The sequence below is a fragment of the Notolabrus celidotus genome, chromosome 1, assembly GCF_009762535.1.
Source record: "Notolabrus celidotus isolate fNotCel1 chromosome 1, fNotCel1.pri, whole genome shotgun sequence".
In the NCBI taxonomy this organism is placed as follows: domain Eukaryota; kingdom Metazoa; phylum Chordata; class Actinopteri; order Labriformes; family Labridae; genus Notolabrus; species Notolabrus celidotus.
Genome location: NC_048272.1, coordinates 6,483,850 through 6,500,218, shown reverse-complemented (window position 1 = coordinate 6,500,218; position 16,369 = coordinate 6,483,850). Strand labels below are relative to the sequence as shown.

Here is a 16,369-nt window from a genome sequence, read left to right as displayed (position 1 = left end):
TGAATTTGAATGTAGCATGTCCTCATCACTCCGTCTAACCCCTCCCCTCCTCCCTCAGAGCTCCTCCAAAACAACGCCCCCCCCCCCCCCCCCCGCTCACATGCACGAGCGCCACTGACTTGCGACCATATGATGGTGACTGATTCAAAACCGGTCCTCACCAAAACATTATCATAGTGAAAGTTAAAAACACAAACAAACATGGCTATTGTTAGTACCTACTTACAACTGTCATTCTAGCATTATCCAGTTGTACTGGTGACACGACATCAGGAGAAAAGTTATAACACATATAATACTGTAACAACTCTACTGTTTGTTAAACGTGTTCAGTGTAGATGCTCTTAATTCCTACAGTGTTGACAGTCAGTGAAGGCATCAGGAGAGGTGTAGAGTGTGTGAGCGGGAGAGAGGAGAGACAAGAGGAGAAGTTCTTCATTCATTCTAACATTGATTGTTGCTTTGTTGGTTGTCGTGATCACGGCCGACAGTGACCGGTTATTAAAACTCAAGGTGTTCACGAATCGGCTCGTCATCCCTACAGCGTCCGGACGGACGCTATAGTACATCTACATTTCTGTAGGACTTAGTAAATGTCATTAACTCTTCTGCTTGTCAGAGCCCCCGTGGTGAGAGCTTTTTAGACTCTGATCCGTTTTAAAATCCACAAGGGCTGGGCGATATGGCCTAGGAATAAAATCCCAGATTTTTTACAAAAACCTCAATTTATGATTTTAATCGATTTCTTTGTTTATCTCCTGAAATTTCTTTTTTTTTTACAAATGACTAAAAACAAGTGTTGATTTAATTTTATCATAAAATGTTCAAGGCAAACTGAATTTCCCCTTAAAGGTACAGTGTGCAGTAGTGACAGAACAGACTTGGTAGGAATGGGAAACAATATTCATTGTACTGATAGACCTTTTTTGATAGTAAAACTTGACAAATGGAGTATCACTTATCATGCATCACAGGAACTTATTTTCATTAAAGGTCACTGTTGTTTCACGGGAGGGATGGGCAGGAAGCGTTTCAGTCTACAATCTGACTGTAAAGACATTGCTAAATAGTCCTATGTCCACACACTGTACCTAAAAAAAAAGTGTAAACTGTAAACTTTTCTTTAAAAGTGCATTATGTAGTTTCACTAACATTGAATTCAAACGCAATATAATTCTAAGGCCTCTGAAAACAAATGCAAGCCTAGAAATGTGCCTGTAACAAAATGGCAGACACTACCATACTAATAAAAGCAGTATAACTTTCAGCTAGATGTCTAGCTTGAAGCGGAGAAGGTTACAGAGAAAATCTAGATTTTCTTTTTTTTAAATCGCCTGAAACCGAAAATGCAAAAATCGATTTATCGTACAGCCCTACTACAAGGTCAAATAATTTCAATATTTTGGATTTGAGGAACAATGAATTTGTGTGTTCACAGAAATCAACATTGTGAACTATTCTGATGGCTCTTTTCTGTAGTACTGACAGTGGTTGCAGTGAGCTTTTATATGTGTTTCCCCTAAACCTCAGTACAGTAACTGATATATGGTAAGATAAGTGAACAGTGGAGAGTGTGTAGTGATTTATGATCACTTGCAGATCAGCATTTCAAAGTTAAATTTTCACATGCTGAGGGTTGTGCCTACCATTAGCAGAGCTAGCATCCCCAGCCTTCAGTCCTCCTTGAAGGTTGACATCCAAATCCCTGTGCTGGAAACATTGTTCTAGACAAGGGGTTGTATGCCGGTTTAACCTAATGCTGCTGCAGACATAAAACTTTATCTCAATTTTCTAGATTAAGACACTACCAAACTGTGCCAACCCACAAGATGCCATCCCTCAGTTGTGCTTGTTTACATCCGGTTAGTGGAGCATTATGTAAGCCATAAACTGGAGCTTAAACCCAGGCCTATACAGGTAGCTCCACTACAGCTTTGATAAAATATAAGACCGACAATTGTGGCCTGCACTTATAATTTAAATAATTTGTTTAACGGACCAGTAAGTCTGGTGCTGACTAGCAAGCGTGACAACGTTTAATTGTTTGGTTGACTTCACATGCACACCCCAAGTTAATACAACCAGCACGCTTGAGTTGATAATAAATAAGTGAAATGAAAAATTTAGTTATGAGCTATATTCCCTTTTCCCAGAGAAACTTGGGTCTCAGTCATGTTTGCTTGATTGACAGGCATTCACTCCTACCACATTCAGCAGCTGTCAGTCACTTCCAGCTTCTCTTACCTTCAACAAGGTTTCCTCTCCTTCTCTCAAATTTTGAGAGACAATAACATACATTTTTTTAAAACATTCTTTCAAACCCCAGAAATGGGCTATAGTTACTATAGTTTATTTACTTTTGGTACTTTTTTCCAAATAAGTTTACTTACAAATACAGTAAATAAGTGCTGTAGTTAGTTACACTTACAATTTATACAAACTTTTACATTTTGTAGTGGTTAATGAAGAAAAAAGGTGGGAAAAGTGTTTAAATGCTGATGTTGCTATTATGACCATAAATTACACTGCTACAAGATGTGTTACCTTAACTTACTCTCACAAAATGCACAAATGTTAACTTTGAAAACCTGTCTTGTCACACTCTGATCATTAAATGAACCAAAGTGAAGCTTTGTAACTACATAAGCCAATCCTCATGCTCGGGTAATTGATCTCTCTGCTCAATAGGAGTGACCTGTTTGAGGCAGCAGAGTTCAATTTGCTCAAAGTTTGATATTTAGAAAGAGTGTCTCATAAAAACAGGTTGGTGCCCACTCTTCATTAGTGTTTAATTTACCTGACATCATTATCACAGTGTGCATTTGTCTCTGCAGTGCTAGAAGACAAAGAGTTGTTTAGCCTTTATAGAACTATACTTCAGATTGTCTTTCAAATGGAAAGTTAGGTGTATTCGGCTCATTAGGTTTTCCAAGCGCGCCGGCTAAAACCATGGGAGGGAATGATTACTTTTTAAATATTTAGAAAAGTCCTGCTGCTTTCTCCATACTTGCTACAGCAGCTTAAACGAAAAGATTTGATTTAGAAACATATGGACCTCAAGAATATTACCTGGTGCCCGATACAACAAGGGCAAATAAGCGTGTCTTCTCCTGGGGGAAAAAAGTATTTCTTTACATATTAGATTCTAAAAAATGCAGTTAACACAGGCTTCTCATAGGGATTTATTTCTTATCAATTGAAAACTACCTCAAATATACAAATACCCTTAAGAAAAATAACAGTCCCAAATCACATTTAACTCAACTGCAAAATTTAGAGCACACAAATTTTAATTACAATGTTTGGTTCTGTGTTTATATAAGTATCACAGATGTGCTGGATTTCTGTGGACAGTGATTAAATCACTTATTTGTTTCTGAATGACTGCCATAACTTCATTTTTATTCCCCTTTTCCCTGCTTCTATTCAGAGCTACTGATAATGTCTTTTAAATGACTTTTTAACCTCAGCCACAGCAGACAAGGTGTTTATTTTCCTGCACTGATCTCATCTTGGAGCTTGCATCTGTGGCGTTGAATAAATCCTAGTATTTTCTTTAATGTATTCAAACTTTCAAGGTTGGAATTAGTCTCCTCTAAGTCGAAATATTTATCTGATCAGCCTTATGTGTAAGAATTATCTCACAAAGAAAAATGAGTCCACAGTCGATATTAGTATGTTCCCCAAGCAACACAGTACAGGAGCTTTTTTTAGGAGGGTTTTTTAGTGTCGTCTTTAATGCTCACCAGGGTGTGCTGTGTTTAACGCCTGTTTTTCTCCACCGGCATGTACTCAACTTTACATTAATAGCACCTGTGTTACCTTAAATGATAATATCCTCATTGACATTTTGGGTATATCTCAGATTTCTGCAAAACATCCCTGCACCGGGTCATTAAAGAGTCTGTCCTTTATATGTTTTCTAACATAGATGCTCTATTTCCCGCAGGGAAGCAGCACAGCAGTGACTTTTCCCGCCTGATTGCTCAGGTCCGGGGTCGCCTAGAGACCAGCAGGCAGACTCGTATCAAACAGGAAGTCATTGCAGATGGAATGGATGAACATAAACCACACTCTGCAGGTACTGCACCAGCCATAAAACATGCTCTAGCTGTAGGAGACTTTTAAGCTTCTCTGATACCCTTCAGCACAAACCACCTGCTCCCCAAGTTCACCTTATATCTTCATGGAACACATTTGCTGTTGTCAAACTAGTGCAGATTAATTGCTTTGTGACAAAATGCTTTTTTACTGACAAAATGCAAATGAAGCAATGAGATGCAGCCTGACAGGGTTTTTGTGACTGCCTTCTGGTTGTTTGTGTGTAAGGGTGTTTTGAATTAAGTGCATCAATTTATCGTTCTGTCCTCGCTGAATTCACAAATTTAATTGTTTGTGTGATTTTATGGGTTTTGGAAATGAGTAGAACTGTAGCAAACAATTAACCAAATGCTGAAGAGGAAGCGCAGAGAACAACAGAAGGAAAACATTGTGGAAATAAAATTAACAAAAAAATCGAGCCAACAAATATTTTAGTAATTCATGTGTTGGTAAAAAAAACAACAACAACAGCTGTTTTCAGCACAAAAAAAACACAAGCATTTTTCTATTTGACCTCAGCAACAAAAAGATAATCTCTCCAAACATCTCCAACTCTACATGTGGGACTCAAAACCAGCCAGGGCTCTTCACAGCATCACTAAAACTGATATTGATTGCCTCTTGTTTGTTCTGTCAACATGCTGCAGCAGGAGTCAGCCAACCCTTTCCTTTTAAAGCCTGATCCATACCCCTACACACTTTTTGGCCTTGTTTGTCAATATAACATATGGTTGTTTGACCCCTTGTTGCTACATACTTTATTTTGCAGCATTTTTTCAGTTCAGACGACAAAATCTCATATTGCCCACATTTAGAAGTATATGTTAACATGTCACTGAAAACTTGTATAAAGGCAACAACAAAAAAAGACTTTGCTGTCTTGTTCTGATGGAGGAGGATAAAGGAAAGCTGTTGTTTCAGCAGACCTTTGCTCATCTCCTCTAGTAGCAATTGAACACCTTATTGTGGAAACTTGTCGTTAAAAGACCCCTAACAAGAGTTTAAATATGAGTGAGGATGCTGGTTGGTTTTGTGGTTTCAACGCAACTTGTCGATTTCAGAAGGAAAGCAGTAAGCTGTGTCGACTGTTTGTGTTCATTTTCCATTCTGCTGACGTAGTGTTACTATGCTAATGCTCATTAGTTGCTGCAGTCTCTGTTGAAAAAGTTCAACTGTTGCAATACCGCAGTGCTCTCCTATGTCACTTCTTGATAACAGTCCAATCAGTATCAAGACACGATGGGACTTCTGATATCAGTTTGTCAAAAACAATGTTGGAGGTCCTTACCGAGGGAAACTAATTTTTCAAGCTACAAATTAAAGGGCTAGAGCTACTGCTAATGCTGCAATATAATTTCTATCAATCTTTTTTCTTTTTTTATTTGCATTTTTCAAGTTTATTACATACAGTTAGTCAAACGAAGAAAAAAAAAAAAACAAGACAGATGGATAAAGGAATATACAGCAACCAATGAAAAAGGATAATAATAATATTAAATAAAATTAAAATAATAACAATTCATTTTCAATAAGATTGCAAATTACATTGACATCAGAATTAAATGGAATTCTGATTGACTTCTTACACTTGTAAAATAATTCAATTCAATTCAAAAAACTTTATTTGTCCCTGGGGGGCAATTTAAGGCACGTATGAGCAGCATTGAATCCAAAAAACAGACACTTAAATTATAAGGATTGTAAAAAAGAAAGAAAATAGTCATACAAAAACCAACAAATTTTACAGGCGACATATAGTTAATTCAGTGAGTCGATACATATTTGAAAATAGACAAAGTGTATACCTGTGTTCAATTTCATGTGTATATTAAGCGTTGAAAAGAGGAGAGAAGCAAGGGTTATACAAAAATAAATAGAGAATTTAATAGAATGAAGAACATGTACTACTGCCTAATTATTTCTCACTTATAACCAGTGAATCATTTGGAGCATTGCTACTTGTGTATCTCTCCCATTTCTCTCTTCTTTTTTTAAAAACAAAGAGCTGATTTATGCTTTCTTCATTGTAATTTTTTCCATTCCATTGATTTAATTTACAAGGTCCTTCCATTTTGCCTTTACTAAACTGTCATTTTTCAGCCAATGTCTTGTAATTTGTTTCATTATTGCTGCTCTAAAAACTAAGAATAAGTGAGAATCACTCTTTTATCTCTTCTGGTAATTTTCCTAGAAGGAGGACAAGTGGGCTATGATTCAGAGAGATGTCCAAAATGTTTGAGATTTCTTGAAGGCCATTATCCCAAAATTCAAAAGACATCATATGGAAGCAAATGTGAAGCATACAGAGCATTTTAAAACAGACCTAGCAGTCAGTACTAAGGGAAGTGGAAGTGCCACAGGACAACTTTCATGATGTAGCAACAGTTACTGCTGGTGAGTACTCCCCCTGAAATCGAGGTCATGAGCGTTGTCAGGGCAAAAAACAGCATAGTTGGACACAGCCCTTCAGAGAGTTTATCTTTTAGCTATTAAACACATAACCTACTCACCACTCAACATCAGCATCACCCTCCTCAGCAAGCAAATAAAGCTCACATTACCCAAACCATCAAGTAGCACATGGCAGAATGTCCAAGTTGATGAGCAGCTGCTGAACATAGTGAAGCTGAAAAGGACCTGAACTAATAAATAAATAAATGGTGGCACACACAACTTCTATGAAACGTGTTAGTAGTAAATGTGAGTCATGTTTCCACCGAAGGGCATAAATAATCTAGGGCTCAAAATAGCCAAGGGTATCAGGGGCATTCATTTCATGCCTCTTTTAGCAGGGAATTTGTCCTCTGTTTATTTCCACCTGGATGTCTGACACACTGATCTGTATTTCTACATCCCTAAGATCAAGATGCGGAATCTAAAGGCTGCTTGGTGGTAAAGGTGGAAGAAAAAGAGACAGATGAAGAGCCATCAGAGGGAGCCATCGATTTGTCTCCAAGCCCCACTTTTAGTGAAGTATCCATCAGCAGGTAAGACCCCGATAAGAGGGACATTAGACAGATCCTGATTCACTCACAGTATGTGAAACAATCAAAGCGTTTTGGGCTTGATCCTTAATATGCTACACAAGCTACTTATTGTGATTTCTCAGGGATAATGAAAAATTATAGATTGGAACCTCATTTATTTGTTTGAAAAGAAGCAGCGCTTCATCCTGCTGCTCTGACAATTCATAAATCCCAGAGAGCCTGGCTGACTAGCTTTATTTCAGAAATATGATGACCATTCATTTTCAGGGCTCTTGTGTGGTATTCACAAGACAGCACTGAAATAATCTGTTAGACATTCAATATTCAATTAGCATTCCCCATTAAACTCTATCATGGTAATGACAACTGTTGAAACTCAATCTGAGGTTAGTGCATTCAGATGTAGACCATGAGTTAGAAAATAGTGCCCAACACACATCAGGATGACACTCTTACTTTCATTTCAATTTTCACATACACTACAGATTAAAGGAAAGCATATCAATCAGCTGTTCTTTATTGTGAGAAGGAAAAAATCCCCACACTACAAAGATTTAATGTTGCAGTATGGTAGGTATGCATTTCATCACAACTCATGACATGAGTTTCTTTTTCCTTATTGTCTGTATGTCTCTCATGCAGCTGGTAACAAGCACATCCGGAGAGGCATAAGATCCAATAACACATTCTCACTCAAATGATCACCCTGCCCTTTTGTAGATGAAAGCAAGCCATGTATTGAGAGGTGATCTTCGTTGCTTCACATGGAACAATAAAGAAATTCTGACATTAAACCTCTGCGCTTAGCGAATATTCTTGAAAAGTTCACTCTCATATTAAAAAAAACACTATTGGCACTTGCATACAGCATATTCTTTCAGTGTCGCAAAATGTTCTGTCACTCACATCAGATCTTTTCACTCGACTGTATAATGTTAGATAAGGCGGTAATTAATTTGCAGTGCAATGAGCTCATCCTTGTTAAAAAAAAAAAGGATTCCTGTACAGAGAATCTCTGGATGAACCTCTAAGTGTCTCATTGGGAGTGCTTATCGCTTGCCTTCACACCACACAGTCTTGGATATCCTCTTTAAGCCTTTATATTGCCCTCCTATTTTAACTTAACGTTTTACTGTGACACAGCAGAGAAATACAGCCTTTTGGCCTGGTGCCTTTGACCTAATCACCACCGGGCCCATAGTGTGAAATTACTTAATTAAAAGTGGACTGGGGACACAGTAGTGAGCAGTGCCCCGCCCCCACCTTTTTTTTTTTCCAACTGTTGGATTTAGATATCACACATTCAAGGAAAGGTTCTGATCTTCTCAGCAAAATTGTCAAGATCTATTGTTCTAGTTATTTCCCCCTGATCAACTATGTGTAGCATATCAGGCAAGAACAGGAGACATGTTTTGGCAAAATGAAATGACACATAACAAGGACTTTACATGACAGTGGACACAGAAAGAGGCATATAATGCAGTAGTAAATGAAACAGTGACGGAGAATGAGACCCACTACATGTGTGTACTGAAAAAAAGCTGAAAAAACATAACATAAGATGGAAAATAAAACCCACTGAATAATTATAATAATCAGTGTGAAGCCATGCTAATATGCAGTCAAAGCTTAATCACAGCATAATTACAAACAGATCCCTCGCTGTCTCTAAACGAAGCCTAGCAGCCAAACTCAACATCTTGGTCTGACGAACAGGACGAGCTCCTTTGCTGCATCATAAAAAACTGATATTGATGAGGACTTATCTGTGCGGTCAGCAGAGCCCTACACAAATCAGCCAAACCTCCCTTTTAAAGTTGGCCTCAACACAGTTCAGTGTGTTTTATTGTTTGCCTTGTTTGCCTAGAAAAAAAAACAGTGAAAGATTAGTGTCTGCTGTTGGTGCCTTATGCATGCAGGCACCCTGCAGCATTAATATGGCTAAAGAGACTTTCCTTTCCTGGCGTTTTTTAACATTTTATGTTGGTCAAGGGAAATTAAGTTGTCACAGCACACCTGTCTCCCTCACCTTAGGTAACACTAGTTAATTATAAATAGAGCTGCCCTCAGCTAGCCGCAACTGTGGCAGTGAGACTGAGCTCATTGTGGCAGGTATGTGTTACAAAACAAATGTGAGCTACTTCATCTCTAATGAGGACAAAAATCAGCCCTGCTCAGGCTAAGACTGAAATACTTTTATATCAATGATGACCAACCCCAATGAGTAATGACCCCTAATTTTAATCATGTGGTAGCTTTTATAGAAGGGCTAAAAGTCTGTTTTTAACCTCCAAGAGCAACGTTGAAGAGCTACCTGCTATAAATGTAGGCAAAACACCAACTATATGATACTCAAGTACAAGAGATTCAGTAAGGGCTAATTAAAAGTTTAAGTTTATAACAGAAGGCCTTTTAAAAACCAAACTTTTAGGAGCATGTCAGTTTGAAGGTGGCTGTGCTGCTGCTGCTGAGCCTCACTGAATAAATCATGATTTTATGCTTTCCTACTAGAAAACCAGAAATTGTTCTTTTTCAACAGTCTGCATACTTGATCTCCTCCAAATGTACTCAACATCTGCAGAATAAATATTTATCTGATCTTTTTACGCCCGCAGCTTTGGTTCTCACATATGCAGGAGCAGGGAAATATAGCCTGTGAGTGACATCTGTTAAATCAAAAGCTTTTATCCCTTGCTGTTAGACCAATAATAATCAATGTTTGGCAAATCTTTAAGTACATTAAATCTAAACAGGAAGAACCCGACTTTAGCATTTACACTTGCTTTTTAATTAGTTCCTTTTCTTTATTGTCCACTAACTTCAGATAATATCATATCATATTAATTTTTCAGTGTGTACAAATGAAGATGTCCTTGTTCCAATATTTACTCTCACATATGTTTTTTATGAGTCAGTCCTGGTGCATCACTGGTTCATGATTCTGTCGTCCTCACTCATGAGATTTGTCTCTTTGATGATCCTCTTCAAACATATGCCTAAAATGTCTGGGGATATTCTGCTGTGATTGACCTGACTGTGAACATTGGGTGTGACATATCTTTTGATAAATGGTGGATCAAAGGTTATTTTAATGAATTAAACCTGCATTGCTCCTGGTGGGAATATGCTGTGCACCAAAAGCATATATAATACATAAAAAACCGTAGACGTCACAACTGTATAGGAAAGCACTTAGACAGATCAACCATAACATTATGACTGCTGACAGGGGAAGTGAATATCACTGATAATTCCTGTACAGTGTTACCTGTCAGTGGGTGGGATATGTTAGACAGCAAGGGAACATTTTGTTCTTGAAGTCAATGTGTTGGAAGCAAGCGGCAACCCCCGGTCTCAAACTATGAAGCTCATGTGGAAGTGTTATAAACTGCAATTCATCGAGAATCCGCTTGAGGCTGGCTGCAGAAACACTGGAAACCACATAGACATCAATTCAAAAATGATGATCTCTGCAGCTTTAATAAACATGTTTACAGCCTGGTTCAAAAAACGGCTTGGTCCTACATAGCTAATTTCTCTATAGGCACACACTGTACAGGGGGTGAATTTTTTTCTAACGCAACGGTTCAGAAGATTTTAAGATTACGAGTTTTTGCCCAAATAAGGACATGACTGACTTGACTCTCGGACGGGAACACATAGCTGTTAGCTCAGAGGCTCAAACTCCGCCCCTTTACGTCAGACTCTGCCTGGTTGAGTTCCGCATTTCCAATATGGCTGCCGCCGTCGATTGGCTTCAAAACAGCGCTCAGGAACAGATGGGTGACGTCCATATTTTATACAGTCTATGGTTGGAAGCAGGAAAAATGGACAAGCATACAAGGGCCGACTGGGTGAGAGCAATTCCAAATCTACAGCCCCCTTTTCATTTCCTGGTCTGTAGCGGTCAGTACCTACCAAAAGTGGCTGATGAAGGAAAACCAGATCTCTCTCCAACGGAGCATCTGTGGGATTTGCTGAACAATCAAGTCTGATCCATGCAGGCCTCACCTCAAAACTTCCAGGACTTTAAGGATCTGCTGCTAATATCTTGGTGCCAGATACCACAACACACCTTCAGAGGAGTTTATGTCTCATTTTGTCAAGACTCTTTTGATCCTGAGCAGATGAGAGATGGTCCTACAAAATATTAGGCAGGTGGTCACAATGTTATGACTGATGGGTGTTTACCATAGACTGTATAAAATATGGATGTAGTATCCGTGACGTCACCCATCTGTTCCTGAGCGCTGTTTTGAAGCCAATCGACGGCAGCAGCCATATTGGAAATGCGGAACCCAACCAGGCATAGTGTGACGTAAAGAGGCGGAGTTTGAGCCTCTGAGCCAACAGCTATGTGTTCCCGTCCGGGAGTCAAGTCTGTCATGTGGGCAAAAACTCGTAATCTTAATATCTTCTGAACCGTCGCGTTAGAAAAAAATTCACCCCCTGTACAGTGTGTGCCTATAGAGAGATTAGCTGCATAGAGCCAAGCCGTTTTTTGAACCATGTTAATTGTTGATGATGATAATGGAAGGTCTTAAATTGTTTGGTTGCTTCATTGTAGATGTTCCTTATTTTGAAAAAAAAATTAAAAAAAATTCCTTGCTTACTTTTGTGCATTGCCTTTACACTGCTTGGCAGTACCTGCACCCAAATTGACTTGAAGCACTTTGTTACTCTTACTGATCTTGTTTCCTCTTGTCTAGATCTTTGCTTGTGTTGTTCTTGTTCTCGTATGCACGTCGCTTTGGATAAAAGCGTCTGCTAAATGACATTGTAACATTGTAACATTGTAACCAGGCTGTAAACATGTTTATTAATGCTGCAAAGATCGTCTTTTTCCCATTCATGACTATGTGGTTGTGTTACTACAGACAGCCTCAAGTGGATTCTCGATGAATTGCAGTTTATAACACTTCCGCATGGGCTTCATAGTTTGAGACCGAAGGTTGCCACTTGGTATTTATGCACGAAACATGACAAAATAATCAAAAATGCATAATAAAGCATCATGTTGTAACCTGTGAAGGATGCAGAGTGTGTGAGGATTATGCTCCTCAATATATGTTGTTGTGTTTGCCCTGTTTGTATGTCACTGCTGCAGTGCCCAGTTTTATACACTACACTACCTATAGTAAATTACTCCTTTCTCCTCTGTTTCTCGCTCCCCTTCTCTCTCTCCCTTTTCCACTACAGTTCTATTTCAGACATCTTTGGTCCGGAGTCTGCCAGAAACCCTGAGTAAGTGATTCTGCTGTCAATGCTACTGTCAGGAAAAGTAATATCATTTCAGATTTTTATTGTTCCACCCATTTATGCTTCAGATGCCACACAGTTTTTCATTACGAGTAATTGCACGCTTGTGTTGATTCACAGATTGGATGTCTGCACTCTCTGTTGTTCTCAGGACTGTTGTACTTTGTGCAAGTTGTTTCAAGTCTGTGTACAGTATTTTACACTTTCCACGGACTACCATTCTGCCCCACTACGTAAAAGGGCATTCATGCAACTAAATGCTTCTTAATGACCAAAACTTACTTCAAAAAGACTCAAGAATGAAAAGGGGATTGCGCAAAACTGTGCACTGATAATAAGCCATCATGCTGACAGGGCACATTAATGAACGCTCTGCTTTCTCTGACTGGGCTTTGTTTTGCTGCATGGTGTGGGAAAAAGCTGCAGCTTGAGGCATTATCTTTCTGGGGTTGTTTGTTTATCTGTTGGTACCTTTGTATGAAGTCTATGTGCGCTGTATCCCAGGAACTTTCACTGGGAATGCCTTTTAATTTAGCAAAAACGTCCACTTGAACTCAAGGATGGAGGAATAAGATTTACAGTTTTCTTTCAGGGGCTGTATCCCAAGAATTCACACACTTATTATGACATAATGTCAAACAAATGTGTACTAAATGAAGTGATAACATATTTAAGTCTGAGTGTCAGAGGTCAACTTTACCGTGACACCGTGAATGTGGAAGAAAAGCTTTTCTGCCCAATACATCATACCCTGGTATTTCTCAGAAACCAGAGGGATTTCAGTTTATTGCTACAATCTGTTCTGTATCTGCAGCACATGTCTGCATTTTTAACTAGCCTTATGCTTTGATTTTAACCCACCAAGGGATGTTGATTATTGTCAGTCCAGGGTTCCCATCCCGACATCTTCTTTTCCAGAGTTGCTCTAATTGTCTGGAAAACAAAAAACTGCCAAACAGAGGATGTAAACAACTTTCTTTAAGTCCTACCTCTCTGTGTGTTTTATGAAAGCCATATCAAAGTATAGTTGCAAGCTAATGTGTGCAAACTGGAATACGCAGCTTGCCAGCTTGTTCCTAATTCTGCTGAGAGAGTAGCAGGTGAGCGGTACTATTGGGTTATTAAAAAACAAACAGTCTGCTCATCAGTACAGCCAGCTGTAGTCTCTTTGGGGATACACCAATAACATCCTGACTCCTTTGCCCTGGCTGTCATAAATAAATCAATGTATTACAAACACTGAACAAGCCAACAAGCTCGGTACAATGTGCACACAGACTGACACCAGGTAGTTAGTTCTAACAAAGGTAACATATAATGAGACTTTCACTCGCAGAAAAAGCTTCATCACATTTCTTGGACAGCGAACCGTGTTATCTGTGTACTTTTATTTGCATGGAGAACCCTCAGAAGGCAACAATAATGCAATCTCAGCAGCATTGTTAAGTGGAGTGACTGAATCAGCTCAGGTAACAGCCTGGAAAAAGCTGACTGCATCAACTTGTCACCTGAGTGCCCTGATTTTGCATATTTTTAGGGCTGCTTGATAATGGCATAAATCATAATGACAGTTATTCTTGACATCTGCGAAGCCGACTTGTCTGTCATCCTCCTCAACTTGCTCACTTTTTACCTGGATTAATACAGCAGTCCTATTATTAATAACATTAATCATATGTGATATTACTGACAGGGGCCATTTACTCCATCAGCACTTCATTTTAGGAACTTTTTCACATCACTTTGATGAGAACACTTATGGCCCTTTTCCACTGGCCCGTCTTAGCCCTACTCTACTCTACTCGACTCTACTCGGTTTGTGTTGCGGGTGCGTTACCTCGTGTCAGATACCAGTTTTTTGTACCTGCTCTGCTCTGATTCCAAGCGAGCTGAGCCGATACTAAAAGGTGATGTTGACGGACTGCCGGCCATTGATTGGTCAGAGAATGACATCACCTAAGAGTCATGAGCGCGACGCCCAACACAGGAATCAAACCTGCCATTTTTAAGAAACAACATCAGTACTGTACAATGTCTGTACCCCATTACCTCCATGTCCTCCATTGTTTGTAATCGTTGTGTTTGTGTCGCGTTCAAAATGACGTGAACACAGTTTTGCGCAGCTGTGTTAGATAAGAGAGGTAAGATAAGATACTCCTTTATTCGTCCCACAACAGGGAAATTCATAGAGTTACAGCAGCAAACAAGAAGGTGTACAGTACAAGATTTCAACAAGAATATATATAGAAAAGAAATGTTCATTAGAGACGACAGCTTGGGGATAATTCTCCTGTTAGCCACATCCTCCACAGGGTCCAGGACTGAGCTGGCCTTCTTCACAAGTTAGTTCAGTCTTGCTCTCCCGTATCCTTTCCACCCACAGCAGGTGAAATCCTTACAATGTGGCGTTAGTGTCCGGTGTTAGCTCTGTTAGCATGATGCTACTCTGGTGCTGGGTTAGTATTATGATGACCCCGCTCACCGTGAGTCGGTACTCGGGCTGGTGGAAAGGTACTGAAACTGAGTAGAGCCGAGTCCAGTCGAGTAGGGCTGGAACTGTGAAGTGGAAAAGGGCCAATACTAGAATGAATACAAGACTTCTAATTGCAGTTGAGCTCTTTCTCCAGTTGCATTTTATCACAGGCTGCAGATCTATTAATCAGCCTTATTAAGCCCTCATCTTTAAAACATCGAGGCATAGGCATATAGTTTAATATGATCCGGACCACCAATGTTGTTTACTGATAACTTGTAAATGTTTATTATTCCCACAACCTCGCTCTATTCATGCTCATTCTGTCCCTCTGCTCTACTAACACACACACACACACACACCTGCATTTCTGGCTCCTGCTCTCCACGTGTGGCTGCATGATAGTTTATAGTTTATCAGGGTTCCCACCTGTCCTGGAAAACCTGGAAAACAGTTGACCAGTTTTCCAGTACTGGAAAACACCTGGAAAATGGGAGAAAAAGTCAAATGTCCTGAAAAATCACATATAGTCCTGGAAAATTATTCCAACATGGCTGCGTGCGACCTGACCCGATTAACAAAACACATCCCCATTCATTGAAAGTTGAGTGCACGCTGTGCTGGAAAAGACAGCGACACTGCACAACTTTTTTCACATCTTTTCTCCTTCACTTGGTCATAATCATGCATTCACAGAAAACGGGGGTATATTGTCTAGTTTTATGGTACATTAACCTTGTAGAGTGCTCTTTTGATTCAAAGAGTCTTATATTTAAGTTATAGTGTGACCAGTGGAGTCGGGCAGAGAGCTCGGGGGTCTGTGCCTCACAACTTTCTCTGCAGACTGAGAGCTCAATTACCGTACTCTAGTTCAGTTGTTCTCAAAGTGGGGTCCTGGGACCCCTGGGGGTCCACAAACCATAGCGTGGGGGTCCGTGAAATAATTTGAATACATTTCTAATAAATTATAAAATTGTGCTGTTTCATTACAAAACAACATATACACCATTGTTATGATACCATTTGGTGGCTCGAAGGGATATGTGAGTCTTGAGACTGTTAATTTTCTGAAAGCGTTTAAGATCAATTACTTGAAAAGTATAAATGCTGTCATGCTGAGTCCACAAGGAATGAAATGACCCTCTGATTTAAAGTATACAAGTTGTATTTACTTGATTCAAATTGAAGTGTTATCTCTTTATCACTATGGTACAGGTCTGAAGTATTTACATTGATACGTTTTACAATACAAATAGTTCCAAGGGCAACTAAGAGTGCAAATGGTAGTAAGCATGTGCTTTAGTGATGGGAAGTTCCACTCTTTTCAGAGAGCCAGCTCTTTTGACTCGGCTCACAAAGAAGAGCTGGCTTTATCGACTCCTGAACGGCTCTTAATTTAGGATCTTTTGTAGCCGTATATTTTACCTTAACTTTGCAAAAAGTAATGGGTTTTGTTGAAAACCCTTTTAAGTACAGTGTTTTTATGAGAAGACTTAAAATTGACCAATTTTGTGCATTTATTCTGTTACAAAACCATTCCCTAGGGTTA

The 16,369-nt window shown here is 39.3% G+C and overlaps 1 protein-coding gene across 1 annotated transcript in view; it reads left to right on the top strand.

Moving 5' to 3' along the window:
* rad18 (RAD18 E3 ubiquitin protein ligase) overlaps window positions 1-16,369 on the top strand; it is a 46,221-nt gene that overhangs the window by 17,783 nt on the left and 12,069 nt on the right. The window contains exons 10-12 of the mRNA XM_034697751.1: window positions 3,950-4,081; window positions 6,962-7,088; window positions 12,288-12,332. Of these exons, the coding sequence (XP_034553642.1) occupies window positions 3,950-4,081; window positions 6,962-7,088; window positions 12,288-12,332 (304 nt within the window). The remainder of the gene's footprint in view (window positions 1-3,949; window positions 4,082-6,961; window positions 7,089-12,287; window positions 12,333-16,369) is intronic.